This window comes from Papilio polytes, unplaced genomic scaffold, assembly GCF_000836215.1.
Source record: "Papilio polytes unplaced genomic scaffold, Ppol_1.0 DF822178.1, whole genome shotgun sequence".
Taxonomy (NCBI): domain Eukaryota; kingdom Metazoa; phylum Arthropoda; class Insecta; order Lepidoptera; family Papilionidae; genus Papilio; species Papilio polytes.
In genome coordinates, this window is record NW_013527026.1 from 5,457,365 (window position 1) to 5,478,279 (window position 20,915).

General features: G+C 31.4%; 3 protein-coding genes and 1 long non-coding RNA gene across 4 annotated transcripts; 2 read left to right on the top strand and 2 right to left on the bottom strand.

Moving 5' to 3' along the window:
- Nucleotides 1–776: 776 nt before the first annotated feature.
- LOC106106657 lies at nt 777–12,590 on the top strand. Its single transcript, XM_013287275.1, has 7 exons — nt 777–1,107; nt 9,106–9,377; nt 9,821–10,376; nt 10,486–10,675; nt 11,055–11,268; nt 11,762–11,889; nt 12,053–12,590. Exons 2-7 carry the CDS (start codon nt 9,113–9,115, stop codon nt 12,131–12,133), a joined length of 1,434 nt encoding a protein of 477 aa, XP_013142729.1. The 5' UTR covers nt 777–1,107; nt 9,106–9,112; the 3' UTR covers nt 12,134–12,590.
- Nucleotides 12,591–12,688: 98 nt separating this feature from the next.
- On the bottom strand, nt 12,689–13,993 carry LOC106106658 (ADP-ribosylation factor-like protein 3). Its single transcript, XM_013287276.1, has 5 exons — nt 13,916–13,993; nt 13,578–13,838; nt 13,365–13,497; nt 13,143–13,246; nt 12,689–13,020 (listed from the first exon to the last, which is right to left on the bottom strand). Exons 1-5 carry the CDS (start codon nt 13,919–13,921, stop codon nt 12,976–12,978), a joined length of 549 nt encoding a protein of 182 aa, XP_013142730.1. The 5' UTR covers nt 13,922–13,993; the 3' UTR covers nt 12,689–12,975.
- A 245-nt stretch (nt 13,994–14,238) lies between these two features.
- LOC106106659 (H/ACA ribonucleoprotein complex subunit 2-like protein) lies at nt 14,239–15,785 on the top strand. Its single transcript, XM_013287277.1, has 2 exons — nt 14,239–14,579; nt 15,127–15,785. The coding sequence occupies exons 1-2, from the start codon at nt 14,341–14,343 to the stop codon at nt 15,356–15,358; spliced, it is 471 nt and encodes a 156-aa protein (XP_013142731.1). The 5' UTR covers nt 14,239–14,340; the 3' UTR covers nt 15,359–15,785.
- A 3,668-nt stretch (nt 15,786–19,453) lies between these two features.
- On the bottom strand, nt 19,454–20,915 carry LOC106106534. The gene is made up of 2 exons (XR_001225807.1): nt 20,856–20,915; nt 19,454–20,197 (listed from the first exon to the last, which is right to left on the bottom strand). It is a non-coding gene; the product is annotated as an uncharacterized LOC106106534 (long non-coding RNA).

A 20,915-nucleotide genomic window follows, 5' to 3' on the forward strand; every position in this document is an offset into this window, starting at 1 on the left:
TGAAACGATCTCCATTTATCTTAATTAGCGTTGGAGCGATACTTCGCATCCAGCGGAGCAGCGACATAAATTCGGTTTTAGGATCTTAATTTAATTAAAACTTCAACTAAAATACGGGTTACCGTTACCGTCTCAGATGTCACCAGATAGATAATAATCGAGAAATGTACACAAATAATATATCAAAATAGACATAAAAAATAATATCCGAATTATTCGGTTTTCTTTTTTGGCAAATTTAACACAAATTATTAACATAAAATGCAAAGTGCGTTTTAAATTCGAACATCGAATTTTGTACCACATTTTTTACTAGAAATCATAAAAAACACAACGGAAAATAACAAATCAACTCTTCACCTAGTTTTGTAAATATTTGAATACGTAACAATCTGAGACATCTATTAAATCTACATTTTGTTATCAGATAAAAACATAATCAAAAAGAGACAAATAAAAAAATAACCTAAAACCGAAAAATCCGACAATTGACCTACAAACATAAAGAAATAAATTCGAATACAAAACATTTTTATTCAACAAGATATTTTAAAATGAGGTCAAAGGACTTAACATAACAGTAAAAATATAACTGTTCGAATTCTTGATCCTTCGAAACTTCGGTCGTTGACAGCTTTCACACCTAGACGGTAATTGTCTCCTTTTCTAACATTAAGACATTTACGCACACAGAGCGAGACAGAAAATCAAAACGGTAAATTTCTCAGTCAAGGACGAATGCACTTTATACCAGAAATCGCTTCATACAAATTATTTTAGTATCTGTGTTAAAACTTGTAAAGGTAGTTGTATTTTTCTCCCGCGCTTTTTGTTAATCTGTATTTTAGTGTTATCAATAAACAAAAATTGCTTCTTAGTTGATTTTATGGATTTATTTTTTGGTATAGCAACACTAAAATTTTATCGGGCTATGATTACGTGTTCTTTTACCGCTTTTACGAATACCGGTGCAGCGAACTGAGTCAGTCATGAACATTTCTCAGCGCGAAACAAGTGATCTAAATTAGAAAAAAAATACAGTAATATAGTATTTGTGAAGTGAATTAATTTATTTGAATACTTTGGATCAAATTGAAATTAATTTTGGTAAGCATTTATTTTAATTATAATCATAAAAAATAAATTATTGACTTGCGTATTTAAATTAAATAAAGAATATTTTTGATAAATGATTCTAAATATTTTTATATAAAATACATAATGTCAATACTGAATATAAAAATATTTATTGATAATTTTATGTTTTCTATTTCGCAATAAAAATGTTTTCACGATAAGTAGCAAACTATAAAACTTTTCCTTTCACATCGTAAAATGTTCACTATTTGTATTTTTTATGCTTTTAAAAAAAATAGGGTAGTCAAAAAAAATTGAATATAGTTGGATTCATCAGTCTTAATACATGAAAACATTAATATCCTTGTTTTTCACAATAATAGCGTAATCCTGTAACAAACGAAAACTTATCTTCGTAAGCGCCGCTTAGAATCTAATAAACGTCAAAAGTTATAAGGAATTTTGAGTTTAAGCCTCGCATCATTTAAGTTGTTACATATTTATGGCGTTTCAGTATTTAGCCTATGTGTACAAACAAAAGTGTAGATTCACACGTTTCAGTTTCTGCTTATTCCGTTAAAACTATGTCATACAAAATATTCGCCCTGGTTTTTATGCGAATTCATGATTTTTCTCTGTGCCACTTTCAATCAGATGCAAGATAATAAAATCACTTGGTTAGTAATATTTTTATCGTAAATTTTTTAATATAGTTATTTTACTAAGTTATTATTTAAATCTCTTTGTTGTCATTAATAACCTTATCTATATCGATACTAATATTATAAATAGTAATATTGAAATAACTCAAAAACTACTGGGACGGTTTTAAAAATTCTTGCATCATTAAAAAGCTATATTAACTAAGTAACATAGGCTATATATTTTTTTAATTTCAAGTAGGCGAAGTCACGAGCAACAGCTGTAAAGAGGAAAGATTTGTATTGTGTATTTTTGTATGTATTGAAATAACTCAAAAACTACTGGGACGATATCAAAAATTTTTACATCGTTAAAAAGCTATATTATCACTGCGTAACATAGGCTATATTTTTTTAAATTTCAAGTTGGCAAAGTCACGACAATCTCTTTCGTCTTACAGCCTTATATTACCTTGGTTTGTTTAAACATATATTTTGCCTCGCAAAAACAGTGGTGTGTTCAAAATATTAAACTTTTTAAACATAGCAGAATTCTTTGAAAACTACCTGTTATGATAAGAAAACATTTTTAACAAAAACAACTATTATGACAAAATGTTTGGTAGAAAACAATGATTCACTCTTTTACAATTCAATAGATAAGGTAACGTTCAAATACTTTGTTTTTAAGAATTTTATACAATTAGCGCTTGTCCCAAATAGTTAATTGTCTAACTGATAACAATCCAACTTGTAAAGATATGATGGAAATATCGAATTTTGTTCCCTTATCTGACAGTGACGTCATCTTTAAACTACCTGAGCCTCTATCAGCCAGTTGTGGGAAAGGCCTTTAATGTTATCATGATATCATTGAATAGGCTTCGATACTACTAAAATCATTTCTAAGACTTTTTCACTTTTACAAAGCTAATTATTACTTAGTAACATAGGCTATATAACAGGGAAGGGTATGGACAATGGGAGAGATAGGAAACGTATATTTTGGCACCAGGCGAAGTTAGATTATTTAATTTTACTAATATTACAAATGCGAAAGTTTAGTTGGATGTTTGTTAGAATTTGCCTAAACTGTTGAATAGATCTTTATGAAATTTAACAAAGATGTAGAACATAGTCTGGAAGAACACGTACCATAAGTTACTCTAATTCCATAAAGACGGAGTCGCGGGCGAAAGCTTGTCTAAATTTATATTAAGTTATAATTCCAAGGAAAAAACAATCTTAAATCCATAATCGATCTTGTGATTATGTGGAAATATCTTAGGTAATAATTATTAAATATAAAAAAATACAACTACGACACTACAAAGAATAATACATTATTATTAATATTCGAATAGACTCTCTTCTAAGCTATTTAAAAGTCATTCATTCTATTATTATAGATATACACGTAATTAGTGTAAAAACTTTTAAAGTGCCTTTTAAAACTAAATCAAAATTGGCATCATTACTTGAATAATGCAACAAAAAAATGAATAATTTAAATACATCAAACTGTGGTCAATTCGGCCAGTTCACTAAATTACATATTACAGTATAACAACCTTTTTTATCAGACCTTCTTGAGTGTAACCTCGGACAGGTGAGGTCAATAACCGAAGGCGCTATGACGTCACGTTCCTAGTACCGCTATGATGTTAAGGACCGTGTACATCTATAACTTTCATATGCAGTCTTAAAAAGTAGAAGTGTTTATCTATACTTCTATACAGAAGCATAGATAGAAATCTATACTCTATACTAATATAATAAAGCGTAAACACACTATTTGTGGCGTAGGATGTCAGTAATCCCAGCATATTTTTGAATAATTCTTTCTTTAATAAATAGCCCTACCCTTACAACACTCTTTAGGCTATATATTTTCACGCTATTAAACTTAAAGGGTAAATAAATTGGAAAAAAACCATCACGTGGGAACGTGACCATAAACTACAAGCTGCAAACATTAAGGAGGCAAGGTTATTACGGTAATTTGAATTTTGACTTCCACGCGGGTGACGCGGCACGGGAATAGCTAGTTTCTAATAAGTTTGAAACTACTCAACTGATAATTTACTAAGAAAATCAATCAAATATGTTGACTTTACTAAAACTGCAGTAGTAAAAGACATCAACGCATTGATTTAACTTAAATTTATGACGTTTTCTGCAAGTTAAAAAAATAATTTTTCGTACGTCAACACGGTTAAAAAGACACAGATAAAAAAATACATAATTATGTATTACGGGCAAAGAAAAATAACCTTTAGTCGGAAGGATAAAAAATGATCGCGTAGGTTTATAAGCGTTAAGATCTGTGTATCATTTAAGAAAAAAAATATTACATACTAGCTGTTCTCGTGCGGATTTGTCCGCGTGAAATTATAAAAACTTTATTTTATTGTTTACATTTGTCAAATTATCAATGACAAATGTCAAAATGACATGACATGACAAACCTTAGCAATCTTTCTTGATGTTGGCAGCAACTTATGGTCTCTTTCCCACTTGAGTGTTTTTATCAAAAATATTTACCCCCAAAGTTTAATGGCGTAAAATTTATAGCCTTAAGCATGATGTAAGTGTAGGGCTTTTTATTAAAAAAAGAATTATTCAAAAATATGATGTAACTGCTGACATCTTAGGCAACAAAGAAATGTGTGTTTACGCTTTATTATAATAGTATAGATACAATTACAATACTACGGAACTTACGTTTTTGTAACAGTTGTTAAAATGTAAAGGGTTTTTAAACCGCTAAATACATGACTCACGAAATAGCTGGCTCTTATAACTTAAAAAAAAGAATTCAAGTTTCCTTTGAAGCAGTATTGTTGAGAAGTAATTTAAACAATTATTTTCGGTTATGCTATTTTTAAAAGTAAATGTATAACCTTAAATCAATAATAAAAAAACATTAAAAGGATTTTATGGATTAAAAGTTGTTATTTCCTTATTTTAATGATGTATTTTTGTATTTTACCAAAATAGGAAGTAAATATATATTTGGACACCAATGACAAGCTGTAGACATTTAACTTTTAAAGATATAGCAACATAGAACAATTGTCAGTTTCAACACATTCTTAGAGCACGCGAACATCTTTGACTAAAATATCGCACAACTGATTAGTCGCGCTTTAATTCGTATGCAATGATATTAGTGCGCACTACTCGATATTTAGTTATGCAACTAAACAGTTGAATTGGCTGTGAAACAATTGACAATCGTACAAGAATTAAGCGAAAGTTTAGTCAAAGGTGCGCCCGCTTTTATGCTATTTCTATACTATTATAATAAAGCGTAAACACACACTTCTTTGTAGCCAAAGATGTCAGCAATTACAACATATTGTTGAATAAATCTCTTTTTAATGAAAAGCCCTACACTTACGTCATGCTTTCGGCTATATATTTTGACGCCATTAAACTTAGGGTGTAAATATTTTGGATAAAACCCTAATGTGGGAAAAAGACCATAAGTTGCTGCCAACATCAAGAAAGATTGCTAAGGTATGTCATGTCATTTAGACATTTGTTATTGATAATTTGACAAACGTAAATAATAAAATAAAATTTTCATAATTACATGCGGATGAAGCCGCACGGGAACAGCTAGTTTTTAATACCGACGGAATACCAGGCGATATCTACTCATCCAAATAGTATAATAAAATGTAAGGTGTGCACTTGAGTAACAAATTAACAAGGGTTTTGTAATTAATAGGCAATTCACCACACGTCAATCTGCTAAATTTAGGTAAACTAGTTTGTTAATGTTGCAATTTATAACATTATTTATAGTATTGTTTAAAAGCAATTTCTCTAACCGATAACATTTACGATTACATAAAATTAACGACACCTTTTTACCTAATCTACCTAATTACTATTTAAAACGGAAATTGAGTAAAAAGAATTATCTATTTCTATAAAAAGTAAATGTTTTAAAATCTCTTTTTCCAGTCTTTTAGTGTTTTAGTGTGTTAGGGATGATGCACACTAGTGATGATCTTCCCTCATCAGCTTTCCTGATTAAACCTACATGACATGAAAATGAAATAAAAAAACATACAGACGAATTGAGTACCTCCTTCTTTTGGGAAGTCGGTTAAAAAATGTCCTCTTTCATGTTATGTAGGTTTTATAAGGAAATCTGATGAGGGTAGAAAAAACGCTTTGGATCTTAGCCTATAATAATGCCAGCTCTTGCCTCGGCTTCGCGCGGGTGCAACGTTGATATGAAAAATCACATTAGAAATCTCTAAAATTATTAGTATTTCTCTACTATATTATACAAATATTATAATTCAACTTGAATTATTATCTATTAATAAAACTATATAAAATCATTGTGTAGTTTTAAGTTTTAAGATCTAAGCACACAGGGACAGACAATTGTAAGCGACTTTTTATGTTATGTAATGATTATTTAAAACACAGCTAAAATCCATACTTCTATACTATTATAATAAAGCGTAAACACACACTTCTTTGTTGCCTAAGATATCAACAAATATTTTTGAATTTAATAAAAAGCCCTACATTTACGTCACGCTTTAGGCTTTATATTTTGACGCCAATAAACTTAGGTGGTAAATATTTTGGATAAAAACCCTAATGTGGGAAAGAGACCATAAGTTGCTGCCAACATCAAGAAAGCAAGATTGCCAAGGATTGTCATGTCATGTCATTTTGACATTTGCAGTTGAGAATTTGACAAATGTAAACAATATGTTGATGGAGCCGCATGGGAACAGCTAGTCTTAGCATATTTATGTGTATCTCGTTTGGTAGTTAGTATTAAAAATGTGTTTTTAAATGGTTATCAGAAAATAATCAGGTGATTATAATTACTAAATCTTTTTTAATCATTAGATAACTATTTCTTATCTAATAACACCGATTCATTCGTAATTGAAGTGTTTTACACGCCACAAAATAGTAGTGTTTACACTTCATTATATTAGTACTAGCTGTTCCCGTGGGGCTACATCCGCGTGAAATTATAAAAACTTCACTTTATTGTTTACATTTGTGTAATGTCAAAATTCAAATGCATAAATGACAACCTTAGTTTCTTCATGTTGGCAGCTCGTAGCTTATGGTCTGTTTCCCACATTAGGTATTTTATCCAAAATATTTACCCCCAAAGTTTAATAGCGTGAAAATATATAGCTTAAACCGTGACGTAAGTGTAGGGCTTTTTATAAAAAAAAAGAATCTGAGATCTTAGGCAACAAAGAAGTGTGTGTTTACGCTTTATTATAATAGTATAGATAGTGTAGATAGTTAGATAAGAAAGTTTGGATGGATGGATGGTTTTTGATAAAGTTTGATAGTTTAAACAGTTGAACGAATCTCGATAAAATTTGGCATAGAAGTAGAACATAGTGTGGAAAAACACATACACGGATACGAACGGAATCGGGCTACAGCTAGCTTGTAATAAAATACCGTACATAACAGCATAGTAACTGTACACAATGCGAGAGAGATTTCATCCGATTTCCCTTTTAATATACAAACAGTGAAATCCCGAAACGACGTCTGATGGACCGTTAACGGCATGTTTTATTCATATTGCTACACCGTGCATGATGCGACCTAAAAATATCTGCACGGTTTATAATAGATTTTAATCTATTCCATGAAAATAACTGGAAATAAAATGAATGCTAAAATATTTGCGTGGGTTTAAAACTAACCTAAAATTACGTACTGACCAAAGATAATCTATAACTATACTAATATTTTAAAGACAAAAGATTCGCATTTTGAGATTTTTGCATGTGTTTGATTCACGCAAAAACTACTGGGCAGTTTTTAAAAATTCTTTGACCCTTAGAAAGGTAATTTATTTGTAATAAACATAGGCTATAATGTTAAATTTCATGCGGACGAAGTCGCGAGCAACAGTAATACTATACTATTATATCACTGACGTCACGAAGTGTAATGTAACCCAGCGTGGAAATCGTATTCTTGATTCAGATTTCAAAGCGAGTGAGTAAACAAAATACTTTTATTTGAAATCATATAGACTTTTTCAGCACTATATTCTGTATGAAGTTTCCTTACAAATTCTTACCTGCATGATTTAATTACGAAATTTAGTTTTAGTTTTATAAGCACATTTAAAAGGAAAAATCCCTGTGAACAAAAAGAGAGAATCAATTCGCTTTATGAATTGGAATTGCAATCTACAATGGCATGCGGAGCTATATTCACGATATTAAATACTATCATAACAGGGATGCAGAAATACTGGATACGACATAAATTATGTCAAAACATAATACTTAGAACATAAATTGTTGTACTGTATATTCCACTGTAGTCCGGCCGAAATATAAGGCCGGTAGTCCCACACGAAACTGTCCCTACTGCCTCCGCAACACGGACGGTGCAGTGTCAATGCATTCCCCGCGACAACAAAAAAAAATTCTACACAAACATTAATATAATAGAAATCTTCTGTCAAATAAAACTACATATTATATTAAAACGGCATAATCTCTTTGGTTACATTAGAAAGTGACGTAATAAAGAAGTTGAAACACCTCGTCAAGATATCCTTTATAAAGTGAAAGCAGGTCTCCTTTAGATTTATTTATTTATCTTATTTATTAACTTTATTTAATTTAATACAAGTTATGTTCATTATTAGAATAAAAGGGATAAGATTGTTTATTAAATGCTTTGATAGAATCTAGTAAAACTATGCTGACTTCCATCATAGATTAATCTGAAATTTAGTAAACATCTTAAATTCTAATGACAATACAATAAATGGTAAAAAGCGTTTAAAAATGTTTAACGATGTGACACATCTGTTAGTTTCATATCAATGTTTTAAGCTAAATTATTTTTAATCCCATGCATAAAGCCTGACTACAGGGATGATGAAACTGTCAATTACATTTTATAAAATTCAACAACCCACACGATTGGTTCATAATTACTTCCAGTCGTCGTCGTATGATATAATTAACTTCACATATACATAGTTGAATGTCTTCTACATATTCTACGTATATTTTTTTAATAAGATTAACTACCGTACAAAAACACTAAATCATCACTAACAGTATCCCTTTTCCAACCCTCAAATACTCTAAATGCAGCTCTAGTTACATACTTAAATGTACTCCTTTCATCAACCTGCTCCTACAGAGGGTCGGCACAGTTTGTGCTGCTCTTCCATACTTCTCTATCAGCCGACCTATCTGAATTCACTCCCTTAAGCATATCCCCTTTTACACAATCCATCCATAATTGCTTCGGTCATCTACCTTTGTAGTCAAAAATATGTAATGTTGTTTCACTTTAGTTCGCGATATTACTAAGTTATTACTTAACTTACTTGTCTTTACAGATAAACCATGGCAAGGGTCAGCGTTCTACTCGTCTTGCTCTGTCAGATTCTGACGCTACCAATTCTTGGCAGCAGAAGCGATGATGATAACCCATTCTTGGATCTTGCGTCCTCCTTCATACAGAACATGGCGGATGGTGGTAGTAATAACATGAATGGAATGGCGGCCATCGGTAACATCGTTGGAACTCTGATGCAGGGTGATAATGCGAAGAACTTAGGAGCACTTTTCGGACAATCAGATGGCGCTAATGCTGGTGATGTTTTGTCTGGTAAGTTTTTTAAATCAACATTTATCCAATTATGGTTTAGGTAAATACAGTTAGAGGAGATATACAAAAGTGGGCTTTTTTCGAAAGTCAACTAGCAATAAAACTTCTTTATACAAAAGATGTATGACGAAAAGAGAAATAAGAAACATGTGTTTTTGTGAACAGCCAATTTGTTTTAAATTGATTTAAAAAAAAATGGATTTTTGTTACAACAAAGAAATAACATTTTAAAGCTGGAAAAAAAATTGGATCGCTGATAATAATTTATTGATGTATATAGTAAGGAAATTACTAAAAGGTGATATTAATAAACAGTCCCAACTATCCACGATATTGTGCACTCATGTTACTAAGTAACAAGTTTAGACGCTATGGTATACGTAAATAAATGTACTGAATTTAGATTTAGAGATTATGACTGATTATTTCAACTATCTTTTCAGGTCTTGGCAGTCTACTAGGTGGTCAAGATGGTAAAATAGATCCAGCACTAATGGGTTCTATGATATCGATGTTTGCAAACCAGATGGGAGGTGAGCAACCTAAGCCACAACGACAAAAGAGACAAAGCCAAGATGGAAACGCGGACGGACTAAATTTAGATAGTATACTAGGTCTAGCTTCAGGGTTACTAGGAAATAAGAACGCAGCAAGTGTTCTTCCCTTAGTCATGAATACATTAAGTTCCTTCACCGCTCCTGAAGCGAACAAACGCGCAGACAGTCATAAAGAACATGCCACATTCCTACCACCATTCTTGGAGAAGGCACACCTTTATTGGGATCTATTTATTAACTCTGAATTAGGAAAGACTATTTGGGAGAAATCAGGATTGAAGAAAACGATGAAAGCGTTCACAGCACCCGATGGTTCGATCAGTTTTGAACTTATGTTCAAGAACTTTGAGAATCATTCGTTCAGAAGACATTGGATTAAAACCGCTGCGAAATATTTGACTGACATGGTTGTGCATGTCGCTAAACCTGAAGTATATCAAAGGTATATCCTTTTTTCAGCATGATTTTTCAGTAAAATCCAATTCCCACACATTTATACTGTAAGACCTGCTCTTTTAAATATATTACAATTAAGTACTCCACCATTCCAGATACCTGGTATCAGGTCAATTCATCGTTAACAGCTTCCTCGACGCCCAGGGTCTGCCTACAAACACTCACTTCAACATGAAGAGGCCCACAGAGTCAATAACAACACTTATCAACTACGTGCTGCAACATTACTTGGATATGGACACTGACGTATCAGAATACGTCAAACCTGCTGTGGATTATCTCAAAGTAAGCAATACTTTTGACTTAAATCAACATATTACAAAATATAGTTTTTTTAAGTTCCATTTTAATTGAACACTGTATTAAAAAGATTTTTGAAAGAATTTTAACAAAGAAAAGACAAAGTTTAACAACATCCATCTTCAATCGAACTTGGTTTCTTTCTTCGATTCTGGTCGATATATTGTCTACTAGCTGTTGCTCGCAAAAAAAAAATAAAGAGTATAGCCTATGTTAATCACAGATAAATTATCTTTCTAACGGTGAAATATTTTTTAAAATCAGGCCAGTAGATTTTGAATTATTTTGATACATACGGAAATTTTTTTCTTATTCATATTATTAGCTGTACAAATGTAGGTCCTATAAGTTGTTTCTCTTCCAGCAAACGTTGAAAATGGCACAATCAACATCACAAAGTATCGTAAGTAGGGGCGACTATAACGCGGTCGCCGACAGACTGACCGATACTCTGAACTTGGAAGTTATAGAGCCAGTGCTGAGAGTGTACCGCGCGTACAAACACTCGGTGAAAGCACCTCATTGCCAAGAACATCTCATGTGCCTCGTCAATAGACATCCTGATCAAGGCAAGCAAGGTGAGTAACCACAAAAAGCATTTATGTGGCAATTTTATGACATTGTATATGTAACGGAACGAGGAATAGACAATACCGAGCTGATATATTCAATAACTTAGCAACACTAGATGAAAGAATAGGAGTGTCTGTGAAAGATTAGGCACCCATTATTATTTTTAATTAATATAACAATATTATCTTCAAAGCGAAACTTTAATATATTGTTCAGATTAAATCTTTAATAAACGTATTATAATTGCTTTAAAAGAAATATTTTAGAATCTCTACATGAGTAGAGCGTTACCAGCCAATGATCTAAGCATGTCTAGGGAACGACCATTTATAGTCTTTTTTCTGGCCCAATCCGTTATGGGAGTGCCATAGACAAGAACCTGTAGTATTTTTTTATTTTACTTCAATTTTATATTCTTAGATTCTTAAGGGTTAGCTTTTGCCTATTACGATTTCCTATTATAATTAATCGTGTTCTAATTGTAAAATCATTTTCCAGGTCTGCCCGGATTCAAAGCTGGTCTCACTAAGCTGAGCAGCCTGGCCGCCTCCGCCGCGCTCAGTTTCCAAAACGGCAAAGGATTCTGGGATTTGTACAACGCTATACAGAATGACGTCAACTGCGAGGTTAGTTTTTTATTTTTTAACACTGGCAACATTGATACTGGCTGATAGTTTGCGTTAATTTAATACTTTTTAGGTTATTTTTTCTTACTTGTTTTTTTTCGGTAGTAAATTATATTTCGCAATTTGTGATTGATTATGATTTTTTTAATTGCTTTTTTTTCAGGCTAAATATCCTGCCGATTGCGCTTCCTTCCACGAACACGAAATGAAAGTGACCACTGAAGTTTATCACAATGAATTATAAGAAACATATATAAAAATATAGTTAAATAATAATTAAAATATTAATTCAAATAAGTATTTAATTATGCATACTTTAAATTTAATATATTTTAAAAGTTTGTTAAATTAAGAATTTTATAATATTTATAATCTGTTCCTTTGACAATTGCTCGTAGATTAAATATAAATAAAATAATGTAGTTAATCATAATGAGACACAAGTCGCAAATAATATTTTATAAAATTAGATTTCATAGTAAAAATTAGTTAAGGCATTTAAAAAAAAATGTTTTGTGTCTTGTTTTAAAAAAAAAGCTGGAAATGGTGCTAAATCTATTACGTTTAACAAAAGTTAAACATTATGAACCTATCCTTTTTCTGTTCTTAAAACACTGAATTAAATAAATAAATAAAACTTAAGTTTTCTTGTAAATATGATATGTATTTAAGATAAGAAATAAAAGACTTTATTCAATAAATCACTTTTTTATTCGATCTGTAATTGGAAGTAATATCTATACTACAAAATAAATATAATATAAATATTGCACAATACATATATTTTTGTTTTTTAGTAAGTTTAAATGAATAATCTAGCCAGTGACAGTTAAAGATTTGTAGTAATGTACTGATATCTATAAATGGACAGGCTATTGTAATATGGGTATAATTATCTGCCACTAACGTTAGGCGCGATTAATTCCGAACTAAGCATAGCCTATCCATTTTTACAGATCAATGGTTCAATTTCATTCTTTTATTCATTTCATATATATGTATACACAGAGCATTACTTTGTTAAATAATATCATAAATAAATGACTGGTTAAAACGTTAACTATTTACTATTTTCAATGTAGACATTTATTTCTTTACTGGTATATTCTTACATACCCATTCCATCCCCTCCTGTAAATAGAAATTAAAACTTACTACAGATTAAAAAGCACCCGTTCAACAAACTATATCTATCTTAATGTCAAAATATTCTACATTAACACTTTTTTTAAACAAAATTAAAAATGACTTGCCTTTACTCCTGTCCCCTCAATGGCAACACACGCTTGTATCTGCCAAGTACGATCTCTGATTAAATGAAGACCGAGATGTTGTGCAACTTCACTGGCTGGTAAAGCTAAAAAAAAAATCGTGAAACATTACGAACCTCGGAACAACCATTATAGTTTGTAATTTCCAATAAGACAGTCATTGACATATTTTTTTTTTATTTTTTTACACTACGGGCAACTTACCAGTATCTAAGTCCTGTTTATTAGCGTAAACTAACAACGGTACACCACGTAACTTGTCATCCTGCAGTAATTCTGCTAACTCTAGACTTGTCTCTTCCAGTCTTAGGTGATCTGAGCAATCCACAACGTAAATCTAAAAGTAAAATCCATCAAAAATTATGGCGAGGTCGATAAGACTTACATATTATTATGAAGGGGTTTGGTTTTACGTACCAAGATGTCAGTATTTTCGAAGTAATTCCTCCAATAGGGGCGAATTTTTCGTTGTCCTCCAATGTCCCAAACATTCAACTTGAAACCATTAGACAGCACAGACTTAATATTAAAACCTGCTGTTGGTGTAACGTGATTAACATCTTCTGATGCCAATTGCTTTAAAAGTGTAGTTTTACCCGCGTTGTCCAAACCAAGAAGTAAAAGACGCAATTCTTTATCTGGATTCGAACGCAACTTTCTTAAAATATTTAAAAGCCCCTGGAAATGTAAAACATATGGAGAATTTTGTTACTTGTTATTTATTGTTAACAACAAGACAAATTTAAACCAATTACCATCATTGATACGGCGGATTAGTCACTTAATATTAAAATATCTTCTTGTATCACTAAAACCACAACAGACATTCAAAAGCTGTTTATATTATTGTTGCTATGGTTGCAATAGCATTCGCGTTTGACTGAGAATCTCCTGCAACCAAAAACAATTTATAGCTACTATTTGAAACATATGTTTGGTTTAATTTTGTCAGCCAAGCGTAATTTAACTGTTGACGAGATAAAATAACGAAATAACTCAAACACAAAATTAAATTCTTTTCAGTGTGCCCCTGGCTGTATGAGCTATTTCCTTTTGCCGCGTACTGTCAATGTCAAACTGTCAGAAAATATAACCTAAAACGTAAACAAAACTCCTCGTTCGTGCACGTGGGGATTGGTCGCGTTTATTATAGAATAACAAACAATAAAACATTTCAATAATGGGGAAAGTAAAACAGGAACCAGTGGAGAGTACTGAACAAGCGGACATATCAGTTAAAGGGGAACCGCAAAACTATGATGATAAAATAGAACACTGCAGCATTATCGCCAAGCCGATGGCACCGAAGAAACTAAGTAAAAAGATATATAAACTTATAAAAAAATCCAGCAGTCATAAAAATTACATCAGAAATGGTCTTAAAATTGTTCAAAAACAACTACGATTGGGCGAGAAAGGGTAAGCGATTTATATTTTCTTCTAGTTTTTAGGTTAGCTTGGTGCTAATAGCATCGATTATTGCTGTATGAAACTTATGATTCTGAGCAAACAATAAAATATGTTAATGTAATTTCCTACTATTCTTTACAATCCATATATCTTTATTTCTTATTCTCTATATAATACATTTTACAAGAATATAAAAATATAATAAAATATATTATATAAAAAATAGAGCACCACCGGCTGAGGAATCCGATGACTCAAGCAACCAGTGGTCAGGGCTGCAGAGACAGGAACCTCCTCACTATTCATGCGGTTTCTAAAATAACCGCCTTTTGAATCGGGCCCTTAATCCAACTGTCTAGCGAGAGCTTCTTGAGGTGTTGGTCGAAGCTCTTCGCTATTAGCCCCTGTACCGAAACGACTATCGGACTATTCTTTACTATTATTAACATATACAACAATAGTCAAAACTGTTTTAAAAACTTACACATGCAATTCAAAAATGTTACTCATTTTCATTCACTACTACATCGAAATTAATCAACATGTATGATTCCAGAATCGTTGTATTCGCTGGTGATATATCTCCGATAGAAATAATGTGTCATTTGCCCGCTGTTTGTGAAGAAAAGGATGTTCCATATTGCTACACACCAAGTCGTAAAGACATTGGCTCCGCGATGGGAACAATGCGAGGTTGCATTATGGTACTGATCAAAGAACATGAAGAATACAAGGACTTGTACGATGAGGTTAAAAGTGAAATCAAATATTTAGGACATCCTTTATAACTTAGCTTTAATTTTTTTTTTAATATATTGATAAGTTTCAGTTTTACGTAAATAGTTTACGATAAACTTAGATGCATGGGTGATATAACTCATATAAACACTTTAAAATCATTCTTGTTTTGTTCAAAATTGAAGACTGCAATAAAAAAGTGATTTAAAAGAACTGTTATATGTCCACAAGGATTTATTACCTCATACAACTAGATAATTTAAATAAAAACTTATTGTCAAATCTTTGTCTAGCTGTTCCCATGTGGTTTCATTTATATGAAATTAAACTGTTTTATGTCAAAACAATGTTATGATAAAGCTACAAAAAGAACTTGTGTTAATATTAAATTTATCTCAGCTTCATTCATTATAAAGTATACAAGACCAAGACAGCATTGTAAATATTCTATGACAAATAAATATTCCATTTCTTAAATGTAATTTTATTTAAATAACCCAATAAAGCTATTTTGTTTTAATCCAACTTCCAAAAGGAGATATACTCACATGTATACATTTTTAACATGCACAATAACATTTTATCCATATTACTTTTGAAAAGATGGTCTTACTAATTATAGATGTGAAAGTTTATATTGATGGATGTTTTTTAGAGTTTATAGCCCAAACTGCTGAACGGATCTTAATGAAAATTGGCATAGATGTAGAGGATAGTCTGGAAGAACACAGGCTACTACTCACTTTCGTATTTTAATTCCATGCGGAGGGATTCGCGGGCGATAGCTAGTTATTTCATAAAATGGTATTTCTCAAACATACTCACTGACAGTCTGAACATCTTCATTTGTTCAGGGTTATCTCCTGTTGACTAGATTTTAACTGGACTTTTATAGAGATAGATGATGCTCAAAGCAATATTGTAGTTTTTTTTTTATTAAAGCGGACAGATTGGTAATTTTGTGTATTGGAATTACTCAAAAACAACTTGGTTGATTTCAAAAATTCTTTTTGCCACAAAAATGCTACATTTTTACTAAGTAACATAGGCTGTTTTTACTATTGTATGATTCCATGTGGTCAAATAGGTGAATAAAACACTTTCTCCAGTTGCAACCCGTAGTAATATTGAGACATATTTTTAAATAATAAAAGGAAGAAAATAAAACAATATATTAATTACACATACATTTATTACACTTATTAAAAACTAGGTACGTAAAAAATGGCAGATTGTCAATAGCTGACAGTGAAGATTGGCAAAGTACATTATATACTTCAAATTACGCACTAGATCTAAGATAAGAAGTTAGATTTGTCTCCTAGAATAGATTTCAGGTGTTTATGTGCTCTTATTTAAAAACTACAGGATTACTATTAGTGTATGGCAGATATATTAAAAAAACAATTTTCCTGCAGTTTATATAAATCAGTGACCAACAAAGAGGACTTCTTGGCATCAAAGATGGTGAAAACAAATCTAAAGATTCACATTTTCAAGAAAAAGAATATAAACAGAGGAGTTCACGGAAAGTATAAAATAGTTTATAAATAACAAATTATCACGGAATCTTCTATATTTTTTTTAATCATATGTTTTTGGAGATTGCTTTATGAATTAAATTAAGTGTGTTTCGAAGTCCAAGTTTTGGCAATTAACATATATTACTCTAATATTTTCAAGTTACTTGCCGAAAACAATATTATCAATGTATATACTGAAATCTATTCTATTCACAATGAATTACAATCTAATAATTGAAGCAAATAGTTTTAGTGAAACCCTGCTTTTGAGTGCATTATGAGATCACAATTTAAAATATTCCACGGAATAAAATGCAATAAGAAAATACAGAGATTCTTTGGACGAGACAATGTGTTTTACCGTAGAACTCCACTGTTAAGTAGACGTGAAAAACTGAGTTGGCTCAAAAGTTCAGATCATAGAGACGAAGTGTTGAGCTATGGCTCTACTAAATTGCTCCCTCACGATTCAAGGTGACAACTAAGTGACTCAAATTCTATGAGCGTACCAATTGAGCTTTTTCGAGGTGCCGGAGGCTCAACTTTAGTCCCATTTCCTTCCTACCCTTTTTCTCATTAGAATAGGAGAGAACGTGCATTTGACCGTGGAGGAGATGCATAGGAAGAGGAAATATCCTCTTTATGTGCGTCTCCTCCGTCGATTAAGGGTAGGCAATGTATCCGCTATTGCGAATGTCTATGGGCAGCAGTCGCTTCGCCATTTTGACGGATTCAGGCCGCTTGCTCGTTTGGCACCTTATAATATAAAAAAAGTTATAGGGGATTTGATTCACACATGTGAACCGTGAACTGATCTGCAGGTCATTTTGAGCTACTTTAGTTACCTATGACTACCGTCGACACTTACTGTAAACGTCAACGCAGTGAAATTCTACGGTCACGAAATGTGTAGATAGCGAAGATATATTGATATTTGTACTTCAGAATTCTTAGTTGACGTGTCCCTAGATTAATTAAATGTATGGAAAAATGATTCAATTTAACATTCATTCACTCTCTGTAATGATAATTTTTAAATGTTACGTTTTTTTATTGACAAAAGCGTCTTTCTCTAGAGAGTTCTCTTTTGTCTATTGGTTTATGATTTTTTTTAAAATTCCTGAACGCAATTCCCGTTCCCACCAAAGCAAATAAGGAATGTGCATTAAAAATAGCATTTACAAAAGTCATAGACATTAATTTATGATTTTGCGATTTTAGTTCAAGCATAGAACATAACAAGTCATTTTATATATATTTTAAATCCATTAAATGGATTTTAACAAAAAATCTTTGGAATTAAAATAATACTGGTACATTTAACATTTTTAAAAAATAATAAGAAATGAAAACTCAACAAGTTGCTTTTAGACCAAAATAAAAAGATTCATACTAATATTTATTGATTCAAATAATGTCTTTTAAAATTAACAGAATCATGTTCCAGTTTCTACTACCAAATAAAAATAAACCCATAGGGTAATAACAAAACTATGTAATTTAAAATATTTATATAGCAACCCCATTTTCGCTAACCAATCAGAGGTATGTAGCATTTGGTGTCGCCACTAACTATAATACAGCCTGCTGATTGGCTGACACTTAAGATCGTTAGAATCGTTGTAGTTCTAATTTTGACTTCCTTATTACCGCACTCATAATCTCAGTTACACTAAGGGATAATTTAAGTGTAGATATTTGAATCCAACAGATAATGGCGTTGTCAAGACACATAGAGATCCAAAACACATCAAATTTTTAACACATCACAGTTAAGATTTTTATTCTATCACAGACTACTAATACAGAACCTAAAAAATACTAATATTAGATAATGTTAAAGAACCAAAATCAAATTCTTTTTTCTTTATAAATTGAAATTTCAAACTATATAAAAGCCTATGGCAACTAAATATTTGTAGTCGCTAAATATTCGGGAAATGAAACAAAGAATAAACAACGCAGACATGTCACCAAGATATTTTTGTGTAAATTGATTTCTTAATAAAACTTTTCTTTTGTATAAAAACTAAATAATTTCATATGCGTGTAAGCGATTGCTAATCGTGATTATCCTAATTCAAATTATACAAGTATTTTAATTGTGAAGTAAATAATATCATTAGTAGAAAAATAATACAATACCTAATAATTATATAGCGTCTTATATACTAAAATATTTTTAATACTAAAATATCCTAAAATGAATACGTGAGGTATAAAAATATGACAAGTTTATTTAAATAAATGAATTAAAACAATCAATTTGATTTTAAAAATTTCCCCAATTAAATGGTATTTTTGCCTTTGAAATGTAATACTCTCTATTACCTTACATTTAGGGAAATTTAATTATCTGTGCCAATATAATAATAAGATAATTGAAAAAATCGTATTTAAAACTTAGAAAAATCGAAAACATTACATTTTTTTACAATTTACCTTTCATTTCGATAGTATTATTTCAAAAGAATTTCATACTGTGAAAGTTTAGATGATAAAATTCGACTCGAATTATGACATCTTAAAAATACAAACTAACCACATAAGCTAGTTACTTAATAATAATAGTGACTGTTCAATACTGTACGTAATCATATCAAAATAATATTTCCATCCTTGTTGCACTACAAATTAAAGGAGGGAAGATTTCAAAATGGCGGCAACACACGCCTAATTACGTATCCTGCTAACATTTTTAATGTTGCTAATTTGACATTGACAGCTGTCAGAACACAATGACAGCTGTCGCAGTTTAAATCATGAACCAAGCACTCTATGTCCACACGGAATTTGTGATCATTATTCATAAACACGCGTCAAAGTTAGTCCTATTAAGAAACAGTCTGAAAGCTTAGACTTGTAAAAAGTTTAACAGTCGTGTTGCAGTGGTTCTCAACCTTTATTTTAAAAATATCAAACAACAAATATTTTAGGACTTCGACATGAAAAAATAGCATTTTTTAAACATTTGTGTTTAGCTTTTTAATTATGATAAATACATATAAAATCAACTTATGTTTAAACCAAAGAAAATGACAGTGGAGTTTGTAAAAATATGTCGTTTAATTTTTTATAGAATTCAAGAATATTACATTAAAACTTCCCACTTTTAAACTATCGTGAGACATTATAACCACTTATTAAACAGTGGCGGCACCGACTGCTTTAAATTTTTGTCGATATTTTATCATAAAACATGATTCTTTAATAAAAAAAGGTTGAGAAACACTGGTTCAAATTTAAAGTGCGATCAGTGAGTGAGCGAGACGCGGCTATGTGTAGACGTGGAACAGCAATAGTATGGTGAGTATTGTGCTCATGAAGCACATCGAGACAGGCACCAGCACCGCGAAACGGAGAGACCTATAGAAATTTAAAACAAATAAGAAAGAGACAGCTAATATTTTCATATCTTGAATGTACTACATACTACAAACCGGCAAACAAGGGAATTCTTTAATTCGTTAAAAGCAAAGTTGCCCATACACATTATCTTATTGGATTTTTTTTGACGTTGACAGAAGGCGTTTAGAGTTGACATTATACAAAAATTCCCAACTTCTTTCGAAATTCTCCCATATTGAAAACAAACCGAGCCCACATGCATTTTTTAAATCGATTTTCGAAAATATAATAATGTCCCCATTCCGTGAATTTGCCGCTCTCTCATTGGTGAGAGATTGGTGATATGACGCTTACATAATGACATTGCTAGTTCAGAAAATTGGCAACTGTTATGGTTGTAAGTTTATTTATTCTGTTAGAAGAAACATTTAATACTTTAAAGTACAGAGAGGTGGATACTTCCTCTGTACATCTCTTCTTTTATCAGTTTTTTATTTTTATTTCTTTCTTATCTTTCCTTATTAGAAAAATGTGGCAATTATGTTAATATGTGAATTAAGCCTCTTGCTTTTACTTGAGGCATGTCTTGTGTCATTGTAGTCAAGTGGAAACAACTGTGGTGTATGTGTATAAGTTATTGCTGTGGGTAGTAAATAAATGTCCCTAACTACATTACCTCCAGAAGGGCGTGCGTCAGAGCGGTGGGTTGGGCTGCGGCTCGCTGCGGCACAGCGCC

Bases quoted from the DNA above. Each gene is read 5' to 3' on its own strand.
- LOC106106659 (XM_013287277.1), top strand. From the start codon at position 14,341: ATGGGGAAAGTAAAACAGGAACCAGTGGAGAGTACTGAACAAGCGGAC. The intron at 14,580-15,126 runs GTAAGCGATTTA...GTATGATTCCAG, and splicing joins CTACGATTGGGCGAGAAAGG to AATCGTTGTATTCGCTGGTG.
- LOC106106657 (XM_013287275.1), top strand. From the start codon at position 9,113: ATGGCAAGGGTCAGCGTTCTACTCGTCTTGCTCTGTCAGATTCTGACG. The intron at 11,269-11,761 runs GTGAGTAACCAC...ATCATTTTCCAG, and splicing joins TCCTGATCAAGGCAAGCAAG to GTCTGCCCGGATTCAAAGCT. The intron at 11,890-12,052 runs GTTAGTTTTTTA...CTTTTTTTTCAG, and splicing joins AGAATGACGTCAACTGCGAG to GCTAAATATCCTGCCGATTG.
- LOC106106658 (XM_013287276.1), bottom strand. The intron at 13,498-13,577 runs GTACGTAAAACC...TTTTACTTTTAG, and splicing joins TCGAAAATACTGACATCTTG to ATTTACGTTGTGGATTGCTC. The intron at 13,247-13,364 runs GTAAGTTGCCCG...TTTTTTTTTTAG, and splicing joins TAAACAGGACTTAGATACTG to CTTTACCAGCCAGTGAAGTT.